Here is a 19,755-nt window from a genome sequence, read left to right as displayed (position 1 = left end):
AAAACAGGTACCAAAAATATGTTAAACTGCTTACATTTTAAATAAAGAACTATATTCCTTTTCACGCAATATTCAAATTTATTTTCTGTTTTATTTCAATACTGGGCTTATTATTTTGTTATTTTCTGTATAAATAAAATTGGTCAATACAATAGATATTACATAACAATATCTGGGCATTGTATTTTATTGTCATAGACGTAACAATAACATATGTATTATCAGTAGTAAAAATAAGCTACATGTAGTCATATCAATATGTGATACCATATGTGCAGCAATCAGTACGAACTCTGGGCTTCCCAGCTTCAACATATTAAGATTATAATATACACAAAATGAAAACATAATGATTTTATTCAGTATAATAATAAAATGTCAAATAAATATATAACTCTTCTGCATAGGATTGTAATTATGTACCATACATAGCCTTCACTGATATTTTGCCAAAACATGAATGATGCACAAATTAAAAGAAACTTACCGCCTGCGATTGCTTGTCAAATAGCCATTTTTGTCTCCAATGTCAACAATGTTTGTGACATTTTAGAGGAGGATGATCATTCCACATTTAAAGCAACTCTGAGCTACATTGGAATAAATAATAATAATACACTTGAGGACACATAATTTGAGTCACCTTGCATTTTTGTCCTTAAAGGGCTAGAATATAAATATGTAGTTATCATTGAAGAAAAAGTTTTTTCCGGTTTTTAGAATTCAAATTTTTAATAAGGCTTTAAGGAAATGGCGTTTAGTATACCAGCTTCAAAGTTGCACAATAGTTCTTGATCAATCAAGCATTGTTTAAGCTAAGGGCATTTAATATTGAAAAAGTCAAGGTGGCTCGAATTACGTGTCCTGAAGTATATAATGAAAGGACAGTATGCAGCGCCAGATAGTTGTCTTGATGATTGTCCTGAAACCAACTTACTTACTTACGTACTTGGTCTGAAACTAGAGAATTCCCTGTTTGTTCTATGAGTAGAGTAGAACAACAGTTTCAGCAACAGTTCTCTCCAGGGCGCTACCTGGGATAATCCAGAGCAGAATCAGTTTAGAAAATCTTGTTTCTTAAGTTGGTTTTACTGGGAATCGAACCCAGGATCGCCTCATCCAGTGCCCCCAGTGCAAACCATTTGCTCACCGATGTCGTCAAAGTTCTTTAAATTAGGAATAAGACCATACCATATAAGATATTAATAAAAAAAAAACGAAGGCAGTGTAGAACTAGTGTTGCCCAATGCAAGTCCAAAACGAGACTAACCCCTGTCTTGGTCTTGCGTCATATTACCTGGTCTTAGTCTTGATCTTGGCATTGGAGTGTCTTGTTATTATCTTAGCTTACTTATGAAACTATATATTCCATTATTTTTACAAAAAGTGATAATCAGGTTTGGTTCAGATTTTAGGATAATGTAACAAAATATGTACAAAAAAAAGAAAAAGAAAAATTAACTTTACAAATCTTTTTACTAATCATACTGGTTTGTTGTAACTTTAGGTATATGTACGCTAAACCCGCTCAGAGGATTAATATTAGTTGGCGTAAGTTATGGTTACAATGTATGATCAGCTCGAGAGAGCGACGCGCCGGTCGCGTGATCTTGTTAGTTTTTTCAATTTAGGCATATGTTATTGTTGATAATTCGCTAACTTCGCTAGTGCCTTTTGTTTTTTGCTATAATACACTTTTATCACGAGTACACATTGTTCTATTCGAGCAAAAAACTACTTCAAAATAATAATCATCAACACAATCCTATTTGTATTATGAGAAGGAACCAAGTTTGTTTTCAGAAGAAACCATGGTTTTTATACTAGGGAACGTTAGAACGCTGCACGCCCACGAGTTTGACGTAACTGGGCAACGAAAGAGTCTCATAGACTGAGTCTGTTTTTGCGCAAACCTGCAATGTCAGTCCATAGTCTTGCTACAATTAGGTTGCTGCAATACCAAAACCGATTTTTTGACACCTTTTGTTTGACCTTTGTCTGATTTTATGTAACGAATTTTTGTTTCGATGAATCCTTTGTAACATAGTAGTATATCGCTTCAGTACTTAACATGGCAGTACCATCATTCCTGGTAAAGGAACTAAAAGGAAGTGTAAGCCCATATAACCTTTAATGGCACTGTTATACTAAAATTGAATTCTCCAACAATGTTATTGGTTTTTTTTCTGTATAATGTATACCGACTTCTAAACACTGTAACCTTAGAACCTCACTGCATAGGTACATATCTGCAGTACATATATGTAAATGTCACTATCTAATCAGAATAGGCATTTCATTGACAATGTATACCCATATGTGTACTAAGTAAACATTGATAACAGTAATGTATGCGCTGTCTGCCAATCTTATCATGACAAGCCCACATTTGATGTGCAAAAAACACCTGGAATTTGCCACGCATCTCTCTGCTCTATTTTTGAACTATCGTAAAACAAATGTAGGAGATTGATGGGTCAATGTCAATCAAAGATAGTTAGTTTATTTCGGCATTGAATGGAACGCTATTGTGACCGGAATGTCAGCCGCCCCACTCTGTTGCCTATATTAAGGGGGAGTAAGATATTAAGATGTTTTATATAACTTTTATTGCATGTACGTTTCGTCGTGTTTTGCATTTAAATTAAAATTTTATGATGCTGTTTATGAGTGCACGATCTTAATTCTAGTGCAAATTCTAATATACGGTTAGCCGTACTCAATATAACGTAGAATATACTTGCGACCCGGACTCTCTATAACCTATAATCTGAAGATAACGACAAATTCTTAACGACTAAACTTTAATATGTGGTACGGAGTGGGACGATGTTTGAACTTACTAATATGATTTTTTTTATAATATTAAGTGGCGGGACGAACAAGTCGTGCGCCTGATGCTGAGCTATACACCTGACCTACAGTTGCAGTGTCACTCAGAGCTTTAAATCGCAAAGATCTGAGGGGCACTGGCACTGCGCCCATCATCCTGAAACAAAAGTTGTCAAGTCCCATGTGCCTGTGATTTCACCAGTACCCTTACCCTTCGAAACCGGAGCGCAGTAATGCTGACATTACTGCTTGGCGGCAGAAATAAGTAAGGTGGCAGTACTACCAGAGAACAAAAAAAGAATGGACACTCCGCCCCTCCCTAAATTTAGATACCGCACCACGCCCCGCACATTGACGGTCACATTGACTGAACAACAACAAGGCTGCCGTTTTCGTGCTAAGACTGATATTTGAATATACTTTTCATTGATTCATTACGAAACTTGTTCGTAAATATATACATCATTTTACGTTACTACTAATAATGATCGCGAGTTGTGCTGTGTACGGCTGTTTATCGTCATTTAACGTCAACGGGATAAGAAGAGGAGTTCCTTTCGTTTTCGGAAAGATGAAACGAAGTAAATAAAAAAACATATGTCTGAGACTCATTCAGTTATTGTTTTCTTCGTTTATTTAGTGCAGAGTAATATGTAATACCGATTTATTATATCAATATTATAAGACGCCATAACTTCGTGAGCTAGTAGACAAGTGTTCTCCAATTTTTAACTTGTGTTGCCGATAAATGTTACGTAGTGAATATACCTAATTATTTACTAGGTAATGATAGCAATTTCAAATACCTTGTTTACCTTATTTAAAAGTACCTGTCCAAAATATAACATTTTAAGTGCTCTTTTAATATATATTATGTTTTAACAAAATCTTCAATATTATTCTATTTGGTGAATTAATGAAAAATATAATATTTTATCGATATAATAATATAATGAACATATGTAATTACTACGATTCTATTAATAGAATTATAGATGACAGATTCACGTTAGAATTTTTGCTATGTTGCCGCTCTGACCACATAACGTAATAGTACGAGAAAGTTACAGACAGATAGCTCCTTCCTGTAGTATGTAGTAGTAGTAGGTAAATAACTTTCGACTGTTGTATGGAGTGTTCGTGATGTGGTACTACCCTGGACGAACTCTTTCACAAGGAACTCTACTGCTACGCCTTGTACTTACTCTCTTTGCCAACGATAATTCGATCGAAAAACGTATCAAAAGATAAATAAGCTATTCTGATTAAAACATTGTGATCGTTGTGCTACCATACGATAATTACAGAATAAACAAACGTATTAAGAAACAAATCGCAACAGGCTAAGTACCAATTTTTTTCAAAAACCTTTTGATCTTACGAGTAATCCCTTAGCTATTAAAGCAAATACAAGTTGAATAAAATCTTAATTCTACATCCAAGTCACGTAATATAGGCGTATCTATAATACGAATGTCTGTCAGCGTTTTGATATCAATTAAAAGCTTTTAATTTCTTCTTTAATACTCATTACTTGCCCGTATAAAGATATTCAACTGGTCATTATGGCAAATGGCGTTTGCTGTCTAATTAACACGTTGTACTGTGCCCTGATTTCAAAACTTTTTGTAAATAAATGTTTAAAGAGTCCAGGTGTAATCTTACCCATATATATCACGAATGAACCTTAGTCAAACGTTATTTACATAAATGTTTATCATTAGTTCCAGGGTTTTTACTACGTTATGACCTTTTTCCTGTTTTCCAGTCAATCTGTCACCATTGTGCGTTCCGAAATGTCGAGAAATTTACATAATTTTCAATGCAGATTTTGGCGGAAACTATCTTGTAAGTCATCTTCATGAGCATTGTAAAGAACCATTATTTTAAATAGGTTTCAGAAGTGTTCTATTGTCCACGTAAGAAAGAGTTAATGTTACTTCATTTGTGGAAATCGGTTGAGCATTTAAGCCGTAGGTTGTCGAAACGAAAACATAAAAGAAGGCTCTTAAATTACCCTGCTCGATTTCATTGCGTTCAAAAAGAAATTACAGGCTATAGCCCTAATAAAATAGAATCAAATTACTGATCGCCGTGATATTGGGCTGTGGAAGTCATAAAAAGTCATTCCGTTTTGAAAACTGTAATAATTAAATAAAAGGTAACATTTCCAACTAAGAAATATCTCGCAAACATCATCTTCCAAAACAACGTCAAGGACGTTTTTTTATGGTACCAAGTGATAGAATAAGTCGTGCCCCTGGTGGTAAGCGACATGCCTGTCCGTAACCGTTGCAGTGACACTCACAGTTTTAAATCGCAATGATCTGTAGGGCCAGCACGACAGGGCGCGAGAGCGATCTAGGAGCATGAGATTTTGCTATTTTCTATGCGAAAATAAAAGCCCTCATGCTAGCCTTACTGAGGGACATTGCCACTGCGCCTGTCACCCTGGACATAAGTTCACAAGTCCTATGTGCCGGTAATTTCATCAGCACTCTTTCTTAGCCTTCCAAACCGAAACGCAGTAATGCTCACGTTACTGCGGCAGAAATATAGGTAAGGTGGGCAGCATTTTTACGATTCCCGGTCCGGGAGAAATATTTGTATGGCCTACATTTATTTCTCTCGTGAGCTTGAGTGTAATTTGTGGTTGTCTAGGTGTGTGCCATGGCACCCGCCACACAGCGTTACCCTAGTGCGGGGCTATGTTGAGTGCGTTATTATTATTTCCCTGAACGAACTCTTTCATAAGGAGGTCTACTGCTGCTAAAATGTATTATGTTACATAAGTTAGTAATCCATAACAAGCCCATGATGTTACCAAACTATTCCTTTCCTGTACTTCTGACGCACCCAAGGCAGCAATCGGTGAGTACCTTCCGCCGATTGGTAAATCTTTTCACCCCTTTAGCAAGCATTACAGTGTATGCCATCAATACGAAGAAGGTTGTTAAAACAGTTGTTTCTAGTTTTTCGCTACTATGGGGGGCTAGCGCCCCCTTTGACGCCTCATAATTAATATTTAGTGCGCGCACGCCTAGCTCGCGATTCTTACTCACCGGCCATCGTGCCGCGAATTTTGATATAGGTCTTTACACCACAGTCTATAATGTCAAATATTCACGCTCGTTTTTCGGATGAAATTGATTAGATTTAATTGTAATTTAGCGTCTCGTATTTATATTTTTATATCAAGTACAAATGTTCGTTTTTCATTATTCCGTATGTAGAATCACATGGGATCCTGTTTTCGAGTGAGTCACGCCGAATACTCGTCGAATTGTATTATTGAGCTCTGCACAACACCTTTTGTATTCAGGGTTGTTGAAGTTTTTTGACATTTTTATTTTTAAAACTGTTGAAAACTTGTTTCTATACATACATAAAACTCAGGTATTGTTGACTGTTAACTCGTTAATTGATTCCTTGCCTACCGCTAATCAAATCAGATATTCTAAGCTGTATGAAGACGTTCACGAAGTAGGAAGTCCTACACGTTGGCTAGATTTGAGGATGACCTGGTAACATAAGGCGGAAAAGACGGTGTGAAAGTTGAAAAAAATACTACACTGACTATTAGGTGGCAAGTTATGGGAATATACACATTTCGTAACTTATTGTTAGAGTTGTTTTTGCATTGCTAATCGACATCAGTATCCATCCAAAAGTTTGCATGGTCTTATGTACAGTCGATGCCCTAAGAAACCTGACCCCTTAGCCGACCTTTTGGTTCTGAGAGCCTTCTTACTCATTCAACCGAAAAGTGTTATAGGAATTCCAACTTTTTGGTTTAAATTTGTATTTTTACAATGTACTTAAAGATCAAATAGACTGAAAAAGTTTCTTAATACGTCATTATACATCACTGATGCAATAAAGAAGTTATATCAAAATAAATTTTGCGGCTACCAGTGAGCCAAAGGTTAAGTTTCTTTAACACCTTTCTTCACACTGATCTACTCAGAACTAAATAGTCGATTAAGGGATCAGGTACTTTAGGGCATCGACTGTACACTATCGCATTTTATTGTTATCGGCAAATGGTGGCTACACTGAAATCATTATATAAAACTAGTCTGTGTAAAAACTGGTTGTATTTATTTATATAATTAAGTTTGTCGAAAATGTATTCGGAACTAGTGAAATAAATCTTCTGCTCTTTAAATGCAATGACCACCGGACGTCACTGATAAAAATACAGATAGACGTATATGGCGCTGGTCATTTGTTTTAAGTATGTTTATCAATGTAAAAACGATTTCAACGTTTGTTGGTCATGTTTTTTTTGTTATTTTTCTGACGAACTAAACATCCTTAACTAACTATTTGTTGTAATGCTTTTTGTAGAACTCCTCTTTTACTTTTTTTATTGATTTTGTTTTTATTTGTGTTTCATTGCCATGATACACGAGATACGGGACTCGAACTTGCGTATGTATGCCAAACTAGGGCTACCAGTTGAGACAAATCGAGTCAACAGATCTTACGAATTTCTGTAAGTGTTTGATACAGATCTTTTGTATTGGATTTTATCGGCTTTTACATCCGTAACCAACACCTGTGAGTTTTCTATGAAGATTCTCGAGCGGTTGCGGGTCGGGCGCAGGTCGGATCGGGATCGCGGCGGGTCTAATTTATATGGGCGAAAGTAAGAGTGCTGGCGAAATTGCCGGCACACATGACTGACACCTTATGTCTCAGCGCAGTGCAGTCAGTGCACCGCGATCGTTGTCATTTAAAGCTCGAATGGCACTGCAACTGATATGGACAGGTGTGTCGCTTACCACCAGACGCGCGATTTTTTCGTCCAATTACTTTTAAAATTAAAGTTTTTGAAGGGTAGCACAACTCATACTAAACAAAATAAAGCTTGTTTACCTTAAAAGTGTAAATAAAATTAAAATGCAGCCGTTCACACCATTCGCAATGAAAAATTAATCTCATGTTTAATAAAACCCAAAAATGATGTAATGAAATCGTATTTATCGATATCCCCCAAAGTCTTATTGCAATTTGCAAATAAAATTCATACAGAATCCAATTACATGGAACTGTCTTGATTGACCCATGAAGCATGACGTGTCGAATGATTTCACTGTTTTGGAATGTTTTGCTTAAAGAGCAAAAGATCTTCAGATAGATCCTTCTGTTGCGCCATTTTAACGTAAGGCCTTTCTTAAATCCCGTTTGCAATGTATATATATGCACGTGACCATACTACTATACCACTATAATTATACAAGTTAAGTATAAATATGTAGCCACCTTCCATATATCGATGGGTCCTAAGTATAAGGGTCAATCAAACAATTTGATCATTTTCACTTCTTTGTGGGAAATGCTTCATTTCATTATAAAATTAAGCATTTCCGAAATTTTTGAAGTAAACGATATGCTTTTGATCACTTTATTATACGACATTAATTATAGAAACTAACAATAAAAGTAGGGACCTTTAAATAACCACTTCCCATGTATGCAATTGATCATTTATTATACCACAATAATTACAGAAATTAATAATAAAAGTAGGGATCTTTAAATAACCACATTCCATATATGTAATTGATCACTTTATTGTACCACAATAATTATACAACTTAACCATAAAAGAGATCTTTATAATAATCACCCTTTATGCGGGATTTACCTGCTGATTAGTTAGTCCTTTCACTCAGAAATTAATGGAACTGACCGGCAAGAATCACGCGATCATGGCTCTTCATAAGGATCAACATAGATATAGAGTAATTTTTTTAACGTTCTTGCACGCTTTTTCGCTATAAACGTTATGATTAGTGGAAATGTTTCATGCCAACACGGGAACGCTCTTAATTGTGTTAATTATGTCTAAATGGATAAAAGAAAACCTTTTAATAGTACGTAATGACGACTGCGTAGACAAGACAATTGGACCTGTACCGATTCTCGGAACTTCGTCCGTTTTGGCCCTCACAAATCATAGGTGTAAGTGTATAAGGCATTAATGAATCATGCCATCGGAATGTCTAAAGGCATATTAAATTGTTAACATTGTGGTTATCAATTACGCTGACGGATTCTAGAATGGTATTAATTATTACTTCATAACGTACATTATTCTTACTTTTTTTGAGAATTTTGAGGCAACGCGACGTGTATTTTATTTCAGGGTCCTGGGTCAAAATCGATGTTGATTTTGTTTAGCTACCCCTTTATGCGTGTATACTTCATATAGAAATAATGCGTGTATACTTCGTTTCAATCCATTATAAAAAAAAAATAAACAAACAAGTCCCGGACCTCACCATAGACGGTTTAGTGATGGCCAATTGTAATGCGTACTAAAAATCGTTAAATTTAATTAAATGTATCGATTTGTTTAATTGAGTCATACTAGCTAGCAATTTTTTTTTACATGAATAGCAAAAATACATAACCTATAAAATCATGTATTTAAAATTTCCGAAATCTTAATTTTAAATACTCCTTCAAATCACCTAGATTTAATAGAGATTATAGATTTATACCTGATTTATACTCTTTCGATTGCGATTGAAATTTTCGATTGATCAATCTATTACAAAAACTTTAATTGGATGAACGGAATGTTTTTTATTCGCACAGCACCACGTAACCATACATATGTCATAGAAGTATAGATGATAAATAACCGCATTTTTGAACTACCATTTTTTAAATACGATGTTACGATGCTATTCAAATTAATATTGTTGGAAAAAGTGATGAGATATCAAGTCAAAAACTTCGAAATATACGTGAAAATGTTACTTAATCGATTTATTGAGTGATTGCTTTAGAATTTTAACCAAACAGGTTTGTTTACTTTTGTGCAAACTGTAGTATAAATTATTGTCCATGACCTGAAATAAACCTGGAACAGTGTCAATAGACATACGTTACAAGACACATGTTACCTAGTTTTGTCGCGAAGCAATAATGTGATCATTAAGCGCAGACCACATCGCGAACGAAGCTCTGCTAATTTAGCTTAGGTCACGTAGTTGCTTGCAAAGCTAAACTAGAAAATACGTAGTAAGTAGTTACTATGAATACGTGGTGTCATGAAGTGCGGCAGAAGGGCGACATATTGGAGTCCACAATACGAATCTGAGATCAAAATTTCGATTCCGCCATTTTCGAAGATGGCCGCTAAACATGTGAATTTTCCACCCTTTGGCGTCATTTTTCTCCCAGAAGGAGTGTAGGTGGGTGGGAAAAAAATGTCAGTTAATCACACCAAAATTCTGGTCTCAAATTTGGGAATTTCCTGTACTGTGAATACCAGAATAACGATAACTCCGAGGGCAATACCCCCAGAATACCCAAACCAGAATCGACTTAGTAATGCTTAAAAATTAATTAATAATTAACGTAACGTAATTCTAAAATCGGCCCAAATCGGGAATCGAACCCGGAACCTTCTCAACAAGCGCCCATAGTACTAACCGCTGTGCCACTGAAGAGCATAAGCACACCCCCTAATCTAAACCCGACCACGCGCCGCAGACCGAGCCCGACCCCACCGTAGGTCGGAGTACAAGCCTCGTATTTCACATAGCTAGCGCGATCGTCGGGTTATTTTAGTTAGCTCGGTTACGAACCATAGTTCGCGGAGTGAACCGAAGTATGAAAAGAAGCCCCGGCTACGTGAGCTAAGCTAAGTTAGCTTAGTTTCGTTCGCGGTGTGGCCTGTGCATTACTGCCACTTTTGTAGGGTAACGGTGCTGGTGAAATACAGGCACATGGGACTTTGTCAACTTGCGTCTCAGGGTGACGGGCGCAGTGACAACGCCTCTCACATATTTGCTATTTAAAGCTCTTGAGTGCACTGCAACTGCTATGGACAGGCGTGTCACTTACTGCCAGGCGCACGACTTGTTCGTACTATATCTTGTTGCCTTAAAAAAATACAAATATGGTCACTGACTTGCACAAAGGGTTAAAATTATTGAAAAAAAATATTTAGATAATTTTGCATTGTTTTAAAAGATGACGAACTATACTTTTTGAAATTCTTGACGTATTTAATTAGTAAAATTGTAAGTTGTTCTTTCTTATTTATCATTAGACATTTGCATGCCATTTAATATGCGAAACATGTTTGTACTGGCACTGTTTTTTTATTACAACTTTTGTTATACCACGTTGGAAGCAAATAAACGGATTATTATTATTAGCGTTCTTGTATTCGGATGACGCGTTGCGAATATCATTTCACGCTAAAGCGTCTCAACTTAACGAGAAAACGACCAATTGAAACATTCAGTACACAGGTCAGTGGAGACCCGAGATTTAGGGGCGTCACTAGGCAGCCATTATCTGATTCCACTCGACGACGTCGAGATTAAATCGCTGGGCGAGTGCTCATTGAATAACTCGAGTTTTTGCAATAGAGTAGCCGTCTTATTGTTACGAGATGAATAAAATTGTGCCGTTTGATTACCGACGAGGTACAAATTTTTATTGGTAATGTCTTTTTTTTTATGACATCAAGTGACGGGACAACAAGTCGTGCTCCTGATGGTAAGCTTCACGCCTGTCCACAACAGTTGTAGGGCCACTCAGTGGTTTAAATCGCAAAAGTCTGAAGGGCACTGCCACTGCGCCTGTTACTCTGAGACATAAGTTGATAAGTCCCATGTGCCTGTAATGTCACCAGCACCTTTACCCTTCAAAACCGGAACGCAGTAATGCTGATATTAGTGCTTGGCGGCAGAAATAGGTAAGGTGGCAGTACTTCCCTGGACGAACTCTTTCACAAGGAGCTCTACTGCGACTATTTTTTTAATAGGGAATCGGACAATTTTTCAGAAAGTGTCTAGAATTAACTAAAATAGATATGTACAGCCATGAAAAATAATATTTTATTAAAATAAAGCTTAATAGTCTCTAAAATGTGCTAAAATTACGTTAAAATTTAAATAGAAACAAATTGGCGCGCAAACGTAACAAAATGTCAAATTGAACTCGTGACGTCATTTGTAGGTAAACAAGCTACGAAATCAAGGGCAAGGTGTTATTTTAAAGTTTTTGTGAAGTTTGAAGTCGTTGTGGAACGGAAAACATATCGTTGGTGTGTAGTACCTCAATGTAGGAATACTTCTATAACTACCCCAAATAAACTATTTATTGAAGTACCTCGAAAATCCGACATACGAAAAAAATGGTTGGTCCTAGCACGACGAAATGTCTGTAAATTCAGCGATATACTTTTGTGAGGATCACTTCGACGTAAGTACACTTTATGCAGTGAGTGATACATAGATCGAAGCATGTGTTAATAATTATATAGTAAATGTTGTGTTATATTCACTAGTGCCTTTAATTTTGTAATGTAACTACAAATGACGTCACGCGTTCAATTTGACATTTTGTTACGTTTGCGCGCCAATTTGTTTCTATTTAAATTTTAACGTAATTTTAGCACATTTTAGAGACTATTATGCTTTATTTTAATAAAATATTATTTTTCATGGCTGTACATATCTATTTTAGTTAATTCTAGACACTTTCTGAAAAATTGTCCGATTCCCTATTATATGTATTAACTGACGGGACTACAAAAGATAATTGAAATCATGTATTTTTTATATCAACTTAACACAAAATATCACTAGGAAAAGATATTATACATTTGTAGTGTAGTAGTAATTTAACTTTTTGAAATTATTTCAGTTTGTTGAAGTTGAAGTAATAATATAATAAGAAATATGTTTATCTCACCACGAAATACAAAACAATATAATTCTTCGTAGGTACATTACAGTAGTATATTGTGGGAGCTGGTGCTTGATGTAGGCTTTGAATAATGAGACTTAACATTACTAAGTAGTAAGGAGTAGGTGAGTAGATGATTAAACTTTTTCAAATAAAATAACTATAAAAGTAAAAAGTAGGATTAGTCAGTACTTCTTATTAGCATGTGCGTGTGCGTATGTGTGTCTGTGTCTGTGTCTTCTTCGTAATTTGTTGCTTACGCTTGAGGGCAAAATTTGTTTTGTAAATACGAAAAACTGACTTATTAGACATGTATTAGATCACCATTTTTGCTTAATCAGAGTTCGTTTTATAAATCAAAGCATTTTTTTTAAGACAAAAAAATATGATGATTAATTATGATTCATCGACATTGGACACTACAGATGTGTATACATTTCCATCAAATCTGTTCCGAAACTTAAGCTTCAAGTAACCGAATGTACCTACATATCCTACGAAAGCTCCTTATTACAAGGATCCAAAACCGTTAACATAGAGTGAATACCTGTTTATAGTTTCTGAATTCATAGCGAGGGTTTGTTCTGATTCACTACCTTGAGGCGATTTGAGATTACTTAACTAATAGATTACTCATCAAACGCGTCCGAGAATCGACCGACTGGTGTACAGCGCTGTTTGTTCACATGAATCAGGGTTTACACAGAAGATAAATTTAGGAGTTCTCTAAAATTACGCTGAGAATTGTCATTTTGCTGTATTAAAATGAAACGCATACTTGACTTGGTATTTTCACAAAGGATAGAAAAATATGATTGTTGATGTCATGGAAGAAAAAAACAATGGAAGTGCAGTAAGCCTCGATTAGGTACTAACGGAATCGATGTCGGCAAAACGCACACAAACAAAATTATAAACACTATAAAATCTTGATAATTATTGGTCATAGTTTCTAATTTAAAAAGATCTAACAAAATCTGGATTGTTAATGTTATTTAAACTTTACCCAGTCGCAATATCGTTGAAAGTTTAATAACCTTTATTGTAAGTTACGACGTTTTGATTCTATTTTGAAATTTTATTCAACATGCTGCCATCTTGCGGCCAGTAGCTGGAGTACGACGAACGATTAACATTTGGACGAATAGATAATCAGAAAATTGAAAATTTATTAAAATAACACTTAGCGATGATTTAGACATACTACTATAGGTGATATTTTTGTTGCAGCTATCATTTTTGCACTGCAAGACAGCACAGTAAGGCATTTTTCTACGATGTTAGAGAGTTAGCGCGAAAGAATGACAGAACCACACCATACAAAGCGAAAATAGCGAATTGAGCTCGAGCAGGTCTTTCAAGACCTATAGTTGTTACGCGTCTGACGGTAACTAACCACTTCTACTGTATTTATTGTTCTGCAGTTGAGACTTTTGACTTTAATATGTTAAATTGAAATTGAAAATTCCCGATACTAAACAGGGTACTCCAAAAAGTCACCATTCGTAAGCTGAGAATTTGTATAGACAAATTTAATGAGCCCAAATACGATCGTTCTACTGTAAGTAGGTGAAGAGAGGAAACTCTTGTTGCAACTGCAGATAATGGTTACCATATTGTAATATCATCGGATATCAAATCTAAGTCGATCGGACAAGTGGAAATATTTAAATATTTATTTTATGACTGAGATTCCTTCACTAACTGGGTTCTTGTTATGTCGTGACGACAGGTAGTCGACTTTCGACTTTTTTGACGTTACGACGACAGACTGTCTTGACAATGGGAAATGCTAGAACGACAGTCGTCGATAAATAAAACGTCACGATAAAAATGTGACGATGCAGCTTCAAACGTTTCTATAATGCAAACGACAAGGCGGCTGCCGTGAACCGATAAATTGTCGTTACGACCTAGTGGGAACAACTAGACACGACAGTCGTCCAACGATAAATAAAACCTTACGACATAACGGGAACGCACCCTAAGGAAAAACTGCTTTGAGATCAGTCCATCAGTTTGAGAGCTACGTGTGCCATAGACAGACACATAGATACTCAAACAAAGGCTTGTAACTCCCCTCTTTTTATGTCGAGGTTCAAATAGAAATATCCGTATAGTTTAGTGCACTATTGTCACGTTGAAAACTAATGTTACTATTGTATAGCGATGACAAGACTCAGTAAAAAAATTGTTAAAGATTACGATTATTGATCTGCTAAATAATATTTCATATATTTAGTCTCTATATACTTCTATTATTGTTCTTTTATGAAAGTAATGATTTTGTTTTTAAATGATAAACTACAAATTATTAAATAAATATAATTATCGAGTTCTTAGTTTTTCGCGATTGTTACAAATAGGAAATGAAAATATTTTTCTGGATTTAAATAGCGTATATTTGTTTTTTCAAACAAACCGACGTTTCGGGCTCTTTACAGGTCCCATGTCAACCGTAACCATGGGTCCTGTAAAGGGCCCGAAACGTCGGTTTGTTTCAAAAAACAAATATACGCGATTTAAATCCGGTAAAATAGTTTCATTTCCTATAAATAGAATTAACCTAGATTACATACTGACTGAATGAGTGAAGTAGTTCCTTCAACACTATTTGTATTTATTTATAAACTCGCAGTCTGTTAATTGTCACTTTATAATCTCTTATTATACAATCCGATTATATATGTACGAGAAATTCTTTATATTTCATGAAATTATCTTAATTGGGTAAGTTTGATAGAGAAAACGATATGAACCAAATTAGCTATATGCTACTCTCACGTATCTTGATCTTCAAAGCTGGGTCTCTTGAATCCTGAGGCTGCAGAACTCGCCACAAATTGATTGTTGTCTTCAAAATTGAGTTTTGTTTGAGAGACGTTGATATTATCAGTTACGATGTGAGAAAACTCGAAATAGGTATGATAATTAGGCTTTTATAAAATTCGATACGACCACCATGGCAGCTTCAAACGGAATCTCTTTCAAAATGTGTATTTTTTGATAAAAGCGAGTGCTCGCTCGCACGTTGGGTGAGCGTCCATCTTCCTTCCCTTTTACGTACATGAAGGCACAGACTTGGTTCGTTTGCGCTTGCCAACCCGAACATCTCGTTTTCTCAAATGACCTTAGAAACGACATATTAAGCGGGAATTTCAAAAATATACGATATCTTGACCTCGCTGATCTGATGATTTATCTCAAATTATCAATGTCACAATAATCCATTTTAAAATACTACGCCAAGAGACAATATGATCGCCACGAATATTATTAAAATAATAAAATCGTCGGTTAATTAAGCAAATCAATAATAAATTTAATATTGTTAATCACTATTAATAAAATATAGTTAATGACTTGAATTACGCGTAATTAATAGTGAAATTAAGTGACTGCAACGTTACTTAAAATGAATTATCATTATAGAATATGCTCTGCCCTGTTTCTGCAATTATGAAGCAATTTAAACAAATGAATGCTGATTTTAATAAAATAAAAACGTTTCCAATGTCACAAGTGATCGAAAGTTCTTAGTTACAAATTTGTTTTGAAGTCAGTAGATGGATGGCCCTGTAATATAATAAGCTGCGTCATCCCGTGGAGTCGCTGCTTCCCACGAGTGAGCTGATAACAGAGCAAAGCAATCCCGCCTGCTTATCCTAGGATTAGAGTCCAGATTGCGTTGCGATTGCACGCCGATCCCAGCCCCAGGCGAGGCACAATAATTTGTTCCGCTTTATTTGTCGACCTACACCGGTAGCGTACCTAGCACTGCTTAGTTATGTCACTCCCCGCAATCAATAACGGCTGGAGGTTTGTATTTTATTGCTGCTTGTCGAATGTTATCTAAGCGTCTGACTTCACAATATAGTCGGGCAACATTTGGCTGAACAGGGTTTATACGGTCAAATTTCGAAGGCCATCGTAATCTGCTTGTTGTACAGAAAAAGTTGCCAACGGAAGTTGATCGTAATCTACTGCCTAAAACCTGTTGGAATAAATCTTTTCTGTGTATATGACAAAAGGCCGGAACACGCGTTTTCCTTTACCAGTAGCTAACAACGAAACGAAATTTATTTATTGCAGAAATAGCCACGTGATTGCGATGACACAATGGCTTTTTTTATCACAGACATTCAGAGAGAACCTTTGATCAAAGTTTACAACGTGCCAACGTGCCATAGCTACATTCATTCACTAAAATTATAATTCCCGGTACTGGGTTCAGCTTCGGTACCGGTACTCCCGGTGTTTCCGGTACTTGTTCTACAGCTGAAGCTACAACCATACGCTTTAGCCATAAGCATACGCTTTGTCCGCGTTTTTCGTATCTATTCACTAATTTTACTTAATAATGATACCATTAGAAGAGACGGGGCTAGCTGCAATCTCAGCTTGCAAACAAATTAAATATGTTCGTAGCACTAGAGAGCTCCTTGTGAAAGGGTTCGTCCAGGATAGTGCTGCCACCTTACCTATTTCTGTCGCCAAGCAGCTGTGTTCCGGTTTTGAAGGGTAAGTGTGTTGGTGAAATTACAGGCACTTGGGACTTGTCAACTTATGTCTCAGGATTCGGATGCAGTGGCAGTGCGTTTTGCCCCTCAGATCTTTGCAATTTAAAGCTCTGAGTGGCACTGTAACTGTTATGGACAGGCGTGTAGCTTCATCAGGCGCACGACTTGTTTCGTCCTGTCACTTGCTCTTATAATAAAAAAAAATTATATGTTTTGAAACTGGGACTGCCTCGAGTTTGTTGATTACAATACTTGGTTGTTTCGGGTAATAAAATATTAAAACTATATATTTTTTCTTGCAGTTTTAATATTTTCACTTTCTAAATAAGATCAAAGTTAATTTAAATATTACGTAAAATTACAAATAACATTTTATACGTTACTTTTTCTTTTAATTTTATACGTCACACAATAATTTCGTCAATTCCGTTGTCGCGGGATTTTTTCGATACAAAAGCGCATTCCATGTTAGCGAGCAACCGAGTTATATGTAAAGAAGCATCCAATTATCCGACCTCTGATTATAAAACACAACTCGAACGATACGCCCGACGTTAGATAGGTTCCTTGCTATAATCGCTGTTCTGGAACTGACTGGCTGTCCCGATTTTTTTCGTCTCATACCTACAATGAAGTGATCCCTTCATGAAACTGAGTCACAATTTCACTTATTTTTATGGACAACTCACGCTTGACCAAGATATTCAGTATGCCAAAATTGTTTTCTCAAATAGGTCGTAATGTTTCCTTAGTTTCCTTTTATCTTCTATGGTTTCGGATTTCCCCATACTGTCCCATTAAAAAAACACCCTGTATGTCATTTATTATTAAATCTGATACCAATCTGACACTTAGGGGAGAATCTCTAATACAGCTTTTCAAATTATTGTAAGCAAGCTGAAGGTTAAATCTTACTATGATTATATTATATATTATATTATACAGAGTTGGAAACTCGAAAACAACGCTAGTTACTTGTTAGAACTGTCTGAATTCCTAACTTCAGAGCCAAACTTGGTTCATCCAGTTCAAAATTCCCGTTTAAACCACATAGGTATTATAAATGTTTAACTACTAACTTCCACAAGGGTAGGTAGAGTTGGAGGGTAAAGAAGAGTAGTTTCACGTAATTTTGGCAAATGTTGACATAGTTTTTGCTCTATACTGTGATGCGTATAGAGCCAACTAGTGTACACATCACCATTGGCAACTCACCACACTTATCGGCGCGGAATCTTATTAAGCCTTTCAGAAAAAGCTTTATGTCCATGTATTAAGAGTAAAAAAAATGTAAGTGTGCATTTCACCTCCATCTCACCTGATAGAAAGTGACGATGACTAAATAATTCCTATTCACTCTCGCCTTGAAAAGGTCCAAGTTATAACGTTCAGGGAACAAGGAAAAAAGGGAAAAAGGAACAAGTCTGCAGGCAAGGAATTCCATTCCATAGCCGTTCGCCGTATAAATGTGGTGCCATGTATCGTACAAATATTTGGAATATCCACAACATGGGGGTGGTACCCAAGCCTACGTCTGGTCCCCCGATGATGGAAAGGGAAGGCGGAATTAAATCGTGGAATTCCATCGCACACTCTCCGTGACATATCCAGAATACCGATGAGCAGGCAATTTTACGGCGGTGTTCAAGGCTCAACAGCTTCGCCTCTACTAATTCCGAGTCTATTTTGCTCACTGCGTTAACATAATACTTTTTCTGACCGGCCATTGGTGTGGTGACTACCTTATTCAATAAAAACTTGAAAATTGTCAGCGATGGTAGCTGTAAAGGTACCTCTGAGTGAAGAAGTAAATTTCTCACAGATGGCGCTACGGCTTAAAAGTCGTTAAAAACCAAAAGCAAAGCACTGCAACAAGCACATAGAATAATTTGTAAGCTCCGCTGGTACATTCCGTGACGTAGTTGGCACAGCGTCTAGCACGGTTTGCTAGAAGACGTCGGTTCGAATCCGGCCGGATCGACGGTTTTTTTTCCAAATGTTCGATCTTTGTTATTAATAATTAAAACCTACTAGTGGAACAATTTCACAAAATAATAATCGAATATCATGGTAGTTAAGCATCATGACATTCGATAAAAACTTGAAAATTACGTTGTGTATATATTATATCCAGTTACAAAAACATCACACAATCGCATTTGTACATTTTTTTAAAATAATATCAACGCCTGATGGTAAGCTACACACCTATCCATAACACTTGCAGTGTAACTCAGAGCTTTAAATCACAAAGATCGAGAAGAAGTGTGGAGGTAGACCTCTAACTTAAAAGTAGAATTTTAGTTGCGGAATATATTTTAATTAAAATAAATAAATAAATAAATAAATAACACTTATAGGCAAAATATTTACATGTCTAAACTGTCATTTAGGCTACAGTACCTGTTGGCAGTCTAGAATCCTTACAGTTACTGCTCACTTACAACACATCACAAAAAGCACACAACATTCACATGGAGGGCATCAAGGGCAGTGTAGAGGCACTTTCTCAATGCTTTTTTGCACGGATGACTGCATTTGAAGACGAACTTAAGAAGATCTCGCCTGGTGGTGTGTCTCCAGCAGTGGCCTTGCTCAAGAGTTCCAGCAATTCCAAACGTTTATATTGTCTGCACTGGTTAGTCTTCAAAAGCAGTTAAACTTGCTCATGTCCGAGTGT

The 19,755-nt window shown here is 36.1% G+C and overlaps 2 protein-coding genes across 2 annotated transcripts in view; one reads left to right on the top strand and one right to left on the bottom strand.

The window, feature by feature from the left end:
* Nucleotides 1-1,292, bottom strand: part of LOC113229913 (U2 snRNP-associated SURP motif-containing protein) — a 28,383-nt gene extending 27,091 nt beyond the window's left edge. Inside the window, exon 1 of the mRNA XM_026463604.1 lies at nt 1,271-1,292. Within this exon, the coding sequence (XP_026319389.1) occupies nt 1,271-1,292 (22 nt within the window). The remainder of the gene's footprint in view (nt 1-1,270) is intronic.
* The window catches only part of LOC113230094 (beta-arrestin-1), a 191,046-nt gene that overhangs the window by 1,048 nt on the left and 170,243 nt on the right, over nt 1-19,755 (top strand). The gene's annotated exons all lie outside the window — the stretch shown is intronic.

This window comes from Hyposmocoma kahamanoa, unplaced genomic scaffold (genome assembly GCF_003589595.1).
Source record: "Hyposmocoma kahamanoa isolate Upper Pololo Valley unplaced genomic scaffold, ASM358959v1 63, whole genome shotgun sequence".
Lineage (NCBI taxonomy): Eukaryota > Metazoa > Arthropoda > Insecta > Lepidoptera > Cosmopterigidae > Hyposmocoma > Hyposmocoma kahamanoa.
Note: the sequence above shows the minus strand (reverse complement) of the source record. Positions and strands in the feature narration are given on the sequence as shown.